The sequence below is a fragment of the Carettochelys insculpta genome, chromosome 30 (genome assembly GCF_033958435.1).
Source record: "Carettochelys insculpta isolate YL-2023 chromosome 30, ASM3395843v1, whole genome shotgun sequence".
Lineage (NCBI taxonomy): Eukaryota > Metazoa > Chordata > Testudines > Carettochelyidae > Carettochelys > Carettochelys insculpta.
In genome coordinates, this window is record NC_134166.1 from 9,416,336 (window position 1) to 9,425,999 (window position 9,664).

General features: G+C 56.6%; 1 protein-coding gene across 1 annotated transcript in view; it reads left to right on the forward strand.

The window, feature by feature from the left end:
* Positions 1 to 2,477, forward strand: part of ARHGAP30 (Rho GTPase activating protein 30) — a 50,408-nt gene extending 47,931 nt beyond the window's left edge. Inside the window, exon 12 of the mRNA XM_074980895.1 lies at positions 188 to 2,477. Coding sequence (XP_074836996.1) covers positions 188 to 2,230 — 2,043 coding nt within the window. The 3' untranslated portion in view covers positions 2,231 to 2,477. The remainder of the gene's footprint in view (positions 1 to 187) is intronic.
* Positions 2,478 to 9,664: the final 7,187 nt, after the last annotated feature.

Consider the following 9,664-nt stretch of genomic DNA (forward strand, 5'->3'; position numbering starts at 1 on the left):
AGGGGCCTTGGCTGAGAACCCCCAGCCAGCCGAGCCTGCTCCCTGCTCCCCACAAACCTCCGTCAGTCAAAGCAAGGCCGTGCACCCTGGCGCCCCAACTCCCAGGCTTGCGCTGTCGTGGTGGGAACAGCTGGGCTGTACCCGTACCGCGTTGTGACCCTGCTGCGTGCTTTCGATCCCTCCCTAGCTGGAGTTCTCGGTGGAGCCGCCCCCAGTGTACCTCTCCATCGAGGAGTGTATGAATGAGGAGCTGTACTACCTGGCCCCGGGCTGCTCGGAGGACGTCGCCAAGGAGACGGATGCTGAAGACGTGTTCCTGAGCGCCTATGATGACTTGAGCCCCTTAATGCCTGACCTAGAGAAGCTGCGCCTGCTGGGGGCAGAGCATGCCTCAGAGCAGGCGCTGGCTGGGGAAACGGCTCCAGAGCTGCTCCGCCACCAGCCCGTCAGCCCTGCTCAGGACGGATCATTATCCAGCCACACCAATGGCTCCTCTTTGTCCAAAGAAGGCATCCCTGCCCAGGTGCCTCCACCAGATGGCCCTCATGCTCCAGACATAGCCAAGCCATGCTGGAGCAAGGAGGCCACCAAAGATCCTGGTGGCACCTTTTGCCGGCCAGAGGGGCTGGAGGAGAGTGTGATGGAGGGAGCGGCCGCGCAGCGAGAAGAAGATACGAAGGTAGCAGAGGGTGATGGCCCTGGCCCACCCAGAACTGAGCCCACCTCTGATGTAGCACCAGCGCGGGAGCACCAGGGCTCTCCTCAGGGCGAAAGGCACACGGCCCAAGCCAGCCCCGCCGGAGAGGAGCAGGTGCAGGCCCCGAGGCTCAGGGAAGCAGCGCTGGCTCCCAGTGCTCAGGGCGGGCCTGGCGAGGAGGTCGGCGGACATGTCCCAGAGGAAGTGAGAGCGCAGGACAGCCAAGGGGGCTCGGCTCAGCCTACACTGGAGACCACACCGCTGGGAAGCGGAAAGGGCTTACCTCAGCCCCTCATGACGGAGACCACCACTGTCCCTGCATCGGGGTCAGGGTCCGAGACCACCGCTGCCCCCGTCTGTGAGAGCGGCCCTATGGCCCTGCCCCCATTTCTACGGCCAGGCCCTGAGGCCGCCACTGTCCCCCTGTATCAGAGTGATCCCCAGGCCTCCCACTCCTTGCTGGAGCCAGGCCCCGAAGCCCCAGCCGCCCCTGTGTACGAGAGCGGCCCTGAGGCGCATCCCTTGCTCGAGGCTAGCTGGGGGATGGCTTCCTGGTCTGACACTTGGCCCGAGTCTGTCCCATCGCTGGGGAGCGGCCCCACAAGCCTTCCCCTGGATTATGGGCCCTTGAGCCCCACACTCCCTCCCACTGTCCCTGAGCCTGACATCCCTGCTGGGGTGCGCCCTGATGGGAGTGCCCCCATGAGAGTCACTGCCAGCACCGTCAGAGTCCAGCAGGTAAAGTCTGTCCCCGTAGTGCCCCCCAAGCCCCAGTTTGCCAGGGTCCCTCCCACCCCCAAGATGCCCCTGGGGGAAGCATCCACATGGCCCAAGCCCTCTGCCTCGGAGAAGAGCTGTGCTGGCCGGGCGACGGGCCAGGGAAAGGGGGCATCTCTCCAGAGGCAGTCGCAGCCCGCCAGCCTGGGCATGTGTTGCGGAGGCCCAGAAGGCCTGGGGCCGAACGAGGAAACTCCCCTGCCCGGGGTCCAGGAGAAGTGCTCCAGTGGCACAGAGACCCACGAGCTCGCCAGGGCCTCCCTCCTGCAGCAGAGACGAAGCAGCTGGCGTAGCGGTGGCGGCAGTATGTCTTTCGACACAGCGGTGGCTCTTGCCAAGGAGAGGCACTTGGCCCAGGCCCCGGTCCGGAGGATCCAGACCTATTGCGGGGGGGACGGTCCGGAGACGCACGGTGTTCCCAAGCTGGAGAAACCCCTGCCGTTCCCCAGGCCTACCCTCAAGCCTGTGGGCCAGCGCCCTCTGAGGCCACTGAGCTGCACTGGTGCCCTACTGTCACCAGACATCCTGGCTCCGGGCAAGCATCCAGCCCTGCCCAACATGGCCTATGAACCCCCCCTGTCGCCTGGCCAGCAGCCACCTTCCTTCGCTCCAGAGCCTACAGCAAGGAGTAGGCTGAGCATGCCCAGGCTTGGCCAGCGGCCATCTGACCCAGAGGAGGCAATGGGAGCCCTCTTGCAGCAGCGGCGGTCACTGGGGTTGGAAATCAGGGACTGTGGAGGGCTGGAGGAGTTGTGAGCCAGCAGTGGGGACAATTCTGTGCTCCTTGACTGGTGGAGGTTGTCAGCTCAACCAACGATACAGCTGGCTGATGTCTTAATGCCTTGACCAGCTGCTCCAAGCCCAGCCCTGCTGCGGGTGGCTGGCCCCAGGTGACCAGGGCGGGCTGGGTTGGGCTGTGCAACAGGAAGGAACACTGAGCGGTTCGAGGGGGGGGATCGGCTTTCTGGGAGCAGCACCTCTGAACCGTGGTGGACCATATGAGCTCCAGCGTCCTCCAGAGCTAATGCTGTTCCGATGTGATCGCTGAGCCCTTCCCGCAGCGTCTCCTCTGCAGTAGTAATGGGCATCTTCCACCAGGGCTGAACTTGCCCCAGCTGGGAATTGGGTGGGTGGGAAAGCTGTGGGGCTGGTGCTCCTGTGAATAATTTGGGGCTGGATTCTCCAAAGGGCTGAGAACTCAGAAGTCTCCGGGTGCTCCAGTGGGCCGGCATCATGGAGTGAGCTCCTCAGTTCCTATCTCCATCCCAGGGGCAGGGAACACCAGCCCTGGAGACACAAGGGCTGTGCTTTGTAAAGCAGCAGCAGCAGCGTGGGAGGGCCTGTCCAGCAAAGGCCGTAGGCTCAAACCCCAGCTCTCAGCTCCCCTGCCCCTATGCAAGCAGATCCTCTTTTGCTTTTAGAAATTAACAGGGTGACAAAGTTTCCTCTCTCCTGAATTCAGTCCCAGGACTTCCCCCCTGCCTCCTGTTAGCCTGCTTCCCTTAGCTTCAGGGACTAGCCAGACAGGTCACAGAACCTTTCATTGCTAAACCTGCAGTTGGTCCACTGGCTGTTATTTAATGGCAGCAGCTGACGGTAGCCCAGGAGCAATGCAGGACAATCAGCTGCTTGTGACAGTAGTAAGCCTCTTCCACTCCTATGTCTTGGAGCATAGGCCATTGACAAACATTCACCAGTATCCCCCGGCCTGGGCGATCTTTTCCAGCTCTGACCAGGTGTATCCCATCTTTTTAGTCTGCCTTTGGGTCTCTACGCCGGGTGTTTCTTGAGTGGCCTGTTTTCCTTTTTCCTGGTGGGTTCCAACTTAAGGCTTGTCTTGTGATGGTGGTGGTTGGTTTTCTGAGGCTATATCTAATCCATCGCCGTCTTCTCTTCCTGATTTCCTCTTCGGCTGGAAGTTGATGAGTCAGTCGCCAGAGGTCTTGGTTGTTGATGGTGTGTGGCCAGTGGATCTGGAAGATTTTACAGGGGCAGTTATTGATAAACGTCTGGATTTTTTGACAGTCCTCTTTGTTGTTCTCCAAGTTTCTGCTCCATAGAGTTGAACTGATTTGTCATTGGAGTTGAATAACCTGATCTTAGTCTGAGTTCTGGTCTGCTTAGAATTCCAGATGTTTTTCATAAGAAAAGCTGTTCTTGCTTTCCCAATCCTCCTGCTTATAACTCCTTGTAAATTCAGAGAAACCTCCAGCACAGGCACTGCTTGGGCCTTATTTGTAGTCCCCAGGCTCACCCGATCAGCCAAGGATTGAACCATCTACAGTAGCTGGACTCATCTCTCATGGTCCCCCTAGGGCAGGGTTTGCACAGGCCAATGTAGTGACACAGGGAATCTTGCATCTCTGCAGCCCAGCCTCTCCCTTCCCTCTGGCCAGGGACGCTGCCTAGAGGGCTAGAAAATCTATGGTAGGAAATGAGGCTGTATCAGATGGCTGAAGGGCAGGTGGGACGCACAGGCCATGTCTGGTTCTAAATTGTATCCTCCTGCCTGTCATATATGAAAGGGGCAGCTGAGTCCTTGGGCTTCCACTCACTTACCTCCCGGCACCGCTCCATCAACAGCTGTATTTCATCGGTCATGGCAGGTGTTCCAGTGTCTTGTTAATCTGAGACAGCAGCTGGTTTGGGTTGGAAAAAGATTCATGTCTGCTGTACTCTCTCACCAGATAATAAAGGTAATTTGGAAGAAATCCGTGCAGTTGTGGAGGTGGCTTTCAAAACGAAATCCTCTGGTCCTGTCCTCCTGGATGGCCAATCCAGAGAAGTCACACCAGACATTTCCACCAGTGCCGGGAACCGCTGGTGCTTGGGTTTAACTGGTTCGAAGAGGGCCGTATCGCACCTTGCTGGTACAGTGCACGCAGGGCTCACTTTACTGTAAAGGATGTGCATATGAAATAAGAACCTCAGGCAAGTCCATCAGCTAGACCTGCGGTACCCAAACTTTTTCCAGGCGTGGAACACTTTTACATCATCATCATCATCTTTTTTACGTCATCGTACTGACTATGAGGAAGAACTACTAACAAAAAATATTTCATAATAATATGAATGAAATTACTGGACGGTCAACGCAACTCAAAAAATAATAATGAAGCCACTGTGGCAGGGTGGGGCCAGGGGAGGAAAAGACAGGAGTAAAAACAGCAGAGATGGAGCTGACAATGAACGTGGGAGCAAAGGAGGAGTAGGCTGCCCTAAATCAATTAGGACAAGCTGATCCCACTCAGGGCTACCTTTATAAGCCCTTCTCCACACAGACCAAGGGGATGGTGATTAAGGAGAGTTTGGAAGGTGAGTGAGGAGAGGGAAGGAGATGAAGGAACACTAGAGACCACTGAAGAGGACAGGAGCCTCAGCAACCCAGGGGGCTGGACTGCTCCAGTCTGGGGGGGACCTGAAGCTCAACCACAGACTGTGGGGAACTGGTCAGCTGGAGGAGCCAAACAAAGGAGGGGTCTTGCTGCCACAGCTACCGCTAGCAGAAGGAGGTAGCGGGGGGAATCGTCTGGAGAAGTGGCCCAGGGAGAGGAGGTGCAGGGGCAAAGGGCATCAGCCCTCACTGGTAGCGGCCATCCAGGGTCCCTGGACTGGAACTCGGAACAAGTGGGTGGGGACTGGGTTCGCCGCAGACTGCCCCCTACCCCACAACAGTGGTGGGGCCAGTGGACTGAAAGGAGGACCTGGGGCCCAGGAATGAGACTGAACCTGCCACACCACATGTTAACACAACAAATACAGCAGGGACAACAGATAAAACATACATAAAATCTGCATACTTACTTAATGTAGTTAAGCTATTGACAGACGCCAGCGATGACTTAACAAAGTGCTTGTTGCCTGTTAACAAGCAGCAATGTTAAGGAAAATCGGTTACTCTACAGGCATTTCAAGAATACGGTAAAATCGAGGAAAATTCCAGCCCAAAATTGATTTTTGCCCCCCGAAAATGGGGAAGCGACTGTCATTACTCCATTTGGGTGGCGGAACCCTTTGCCATAGCTCCAGTGTTCCGCCGGCATATAGTTTGGGGACCTCTGAGCTAGGCCTTCGGCAGGCAAAGATCTGGGTTCAAATCCACTGGGATTTGACCATGTGTGCCGTGGGGGGATTGCTCTCACTGCATCCAGCCCGGTCAGGGCTGGGGCCTGCACTCCCCATTGACTCACCTCACCAAAACTACTAAGGCCCCGATCCTGCCAGGAGCCCCTGTGCCTGGCCCCCTGTGCTGCACCCTGTTGACTTAGTAGAACTCTATGGCTGCGTCTACACGTGCACGCTACTTCGAAGTAGCGGCAGTAACTTCGAAATAGCGCCCGTCACGTCTACACGTGTTGGGCGCTATTTCGAAGTTGAAATCGACGTTAGGCGGCGAGACGTCGAAGTCGCTAACCCCATGAGGGGATGGGAATAGCGCCCTACTTCGACGTTCAACATCGAAGTAGGGACGTGTAGACGATCCGCGTCCCGCAACATCGAAATAGCGGGGTCCTCCATGGCGGCCATCAGCTGGGGGGTTGAGAGATACTCTCTCTCCAGCCCTTGCGGGGCTCTGTGGTCACCGTGGGCAGCAGCCCTTAGCCCAGGGCTTCTGGCTGCTGCTGCTGCAGCTGGGGGTCCGTGCTGCATATACAGGGTCTGCAACTAGTTGTTGGCTCTGTGTATCTTGCACTGTTTAATGAAAGTGTGTCTGGGAGGGGCCCTTTAAGGGAGCGACTTGCTGTTGAGTCCGCCCCGTGACCCTGTCTGCAGCTGTGCCTGGCTCCCTTATTTCGATGTGTGCTACTTTGGCGTGTAGACGTTCCCTCGCTGTGCCTATTTCGATGTTGGGCTGAGCAACGTCGAAGTTGAACATCGACGTTGCCAGCCCTGGAGGACGTGTAGACGTTATTCATCGAAATAGCCTATTTCGATGTCGCAACATCGAAATAAGCTATTTCGAAGTTGGGTGCACGTGTAGACGTAGCCTATGTGGCCACAGGGGCCTGCCTGCCTGGATCCGTTGCAGGATGAGGACCAGCGTTGGGTGCCAATCCCTGCCCATGGCATAGCCTGACTGGAGTAGCAAGGGATGGCACAGGTAGGGTAGTAGCTGTTTGGGCAGAGCTGGTTGGCCAGGAGTTAGGCCCACCCAAGGGCAGGACTGAGGTTCAGCAGCCACAGACCGGGTGATGCCCTGCACTGGACTAGGTGAGGGCTGCAGGGCAGGAGAGAGCATTTAAAACCGTAGCCTGATTCTTATTTCCTTGGCAGGGCACAGGAGTCTGAAGGGGAAAGAGGATTAGGGTTAGACCATTAAAAAAGCCCCGTCCAACGTGCTAGTCACCTCTGCTATAAAACCAAATTGAGCGCCCCTCCCCTTTCCCCTGCTTCTCCCAACCTGCGTGGCAGCAGCTGGTGTAAGCTGATGTGTTGGTGCAGGTCAGTAGCCTGGGGTATTTCAGGCTGGTGGGCTCCTGCTGAGCACCTCCCAAAAGCCCAGCTTCACTGATGCTTTATTGACTGAAGTCAGCAGTGCACAGATCACGCCGCGCCAGTGACTGGTGCCTCCCCCCGCAGGCGGCCCTGCTTAAGGGGCAGCTTCAGTCTATGTCAGCTTAACTCTCCGGGTTGCTCCCCGGTGTGCAGAACGCACGGCTGCAGCAGAGACTTGAGCTGGCCAAGGTTGTGCTCCTGTTAACATGGCCCCTCCCCAGAAACGGCTGCAATCTTCTGCGATAAATAAAAGTAGTCCTGAGCCTTGCTGCTGTCAGACTGCCCTGCTGCAACTGGAGGACCTCTGTGACCCTCCTGTGGCGATCCCAGGTCCTAGATGGTGGGTGCAGAACCCCTGTCAGGGCAGGAGATCCCAGCCTCACCGTCTCCTGCAGTTGCTTTGCCCATCCTACCTGCTGGAGCTTTGGGGATCCATGGCAATTGTCTCATCCTAAGGACAGAACAGTAGCTACTACTAAGGTTAGCCAAACCTGCAGCCTGGGGGATTACTCATGGCGGGGGCATGCGGTGGCAGCAGGTGCTGGGCCCCCCTGCACTCTCTGTGGCGGTGGGAGCCATGGGAAGCAGAGCCATGCAGCAGCCTGCTCCCCTCCACCATCTCTCAGCCGGATGGCTCTGCTTCACTGCGGTGGTCGGACATAGCACAACCTGGCCCCAGCTGGCTCCACTCCCCTGAGCCACACAGGCCCCACACCTCCCTAGGGACCATCCTGCTACCAGTATCCCCTCAGTCGGATCAATCTTGCTCTCTTCTCCCCTGAGAGCCCAAACTAGAGAGCTAACAGCGCTGGCTGGATCAGAGCATTGCGAAGGCCCTGCAGTCCTCAAGCTCACCTGAGAAGCTAAGGAATGAACCAGCCACAGTAGCTGGACTCATCGCTCATGGTCCTACTGGGGCAGGGTTAGCACAGGCCAGTGTAGTGACACAGGGAATCTTGCATCTCCACAGCCCAGCCTCTCCCTTCCCTCTGGCCAGAGATGCTGCCTAGAGGCCTAGAAAATCTATGGTAGGAAATGCGGCTGTATCAGACGGCTGAAAGGCCAGGTGGGACAGACAGCCCACGTCCAGTTCTGAGCATCAAGAAGGCACTGCAGCCCAGGCCTCATTCCTAGGTCCCCCCATCCCCACAGCTCTGCATACCTACAGAACAGGAGGAGAGTGAGAATGCGTCCCATAGCCGGAGGCAAAGAGCACTGAGTCTGGAAACAGGAACAGGGCCCCACAATGAGCGTTGTCCACCCTGCTTCAGTCTAACATACACCCTTTCTTGGGCCCTACCACAGAGGAGTAAAGGGGTATTAATGTAAATGAGAATCACACCCTCCCTTGGCACTTGCCGCTGGATTTTAAGAGGGGGCCCCTTATTAGAGGAGGTGCATATTGGGGTCAAATAGTACATTTGCTGAAAAATGTGTTGTTTAGGCACCAAAACGATGAATAAATGCGAGGCAGATTGGGCAAAGTGGTTTTGGAAAAGGAAAACCAAAACAAACAAAAAAAAAGTGGAAACCATTCATTTGGAATGGCAGCTTTTCAACTAAGGATGTTAAAGGATAACCAGTTAACTGGTATGGGCTGGAGCAGGCCTTGGCCTGGGCATCAGGTTGGTCCAGCCCCACAGGGATGCTATGAGTGCGGGCTCTTTGGATGGGCTGGAGTAGCCCCATTCACAGTGGGCCTGGAGGACGAGGGGAGGGGCAGCTGGAGAGGCTGGCCCCCCGCCACGGGCTAGGCCTACTCCAGCCCAACTGGACTCGTGGGTCTAGGGTTATGCTTCTACTTTTGGTGTGAGCAGTCATGGTTTCAACTCCCAAACAAGCCCAGCACCGCTACTCTCAGGCTATGCCTACACTGCAAGCTTTTTCCAATGTTACTTAGTTCAACTTCCTAATGTGTGAAGCAGTAATGCTGAAAAATCGCATTCGCACAGCCACAGCACTGCAAAAGTGAGCGTTCTCATTTACAGCCCCCGTTCATAGCCACAACACTGCAAAATGAGTCTTCCCAAGAGCCGATAGTAGCTGTGCTCTGTTCACACACGTTCCTTTTCGACTTCGAAAGGCATGGGGTGTGGGGTTGTCAAAAGTCAGGAAAAGGTGGGCACAAATATCTGGTCTAAGGGCTGCTGCACGCGGTGACCACAGAGCCCTGCAGGGCCCGGACAGAGCGTCTCTCAACCCCTCAGCTGATGGCCGCCATGGAGGACCCCGTTATTTCGATGTAGCGGCACGTGGATCATCTACACACGCCCCTAATCCGATGTTGGACGTCGAAATAGAGCGCTATTCCCATCTCCGGATAGGCACAGCGATTTCGATGTCTCGGCGCTTAACGTCGATTTCAATGTCGAAATAGCACACGGCACGTGTAGACGCGACGTGTGCTATTTCGACGTTGTGCCGGCTACTTTGAAGTAGCTGGCGCGTGTAGACGCACCCCAGAGCAGCAGAGAGGGAAAGGGAATAAGGGCAACACCGCCCCATGGCAATCATACAGGGGAGGAAACCAGCCCCCCAGTGCAGAAGCGCAGCCAGCGGGTCAGAGTGGCCTTTGCCCCTAGCAAAAATGGCCGCACCAGTGTTCTGCCCTCAAACAAGATGGCGCTTGTCAGACGCCCCCTTTGGCGCAAGGCATTCCCCGCCCCCGGAAGTTGGCGTTCCTTAAGTCAGCTC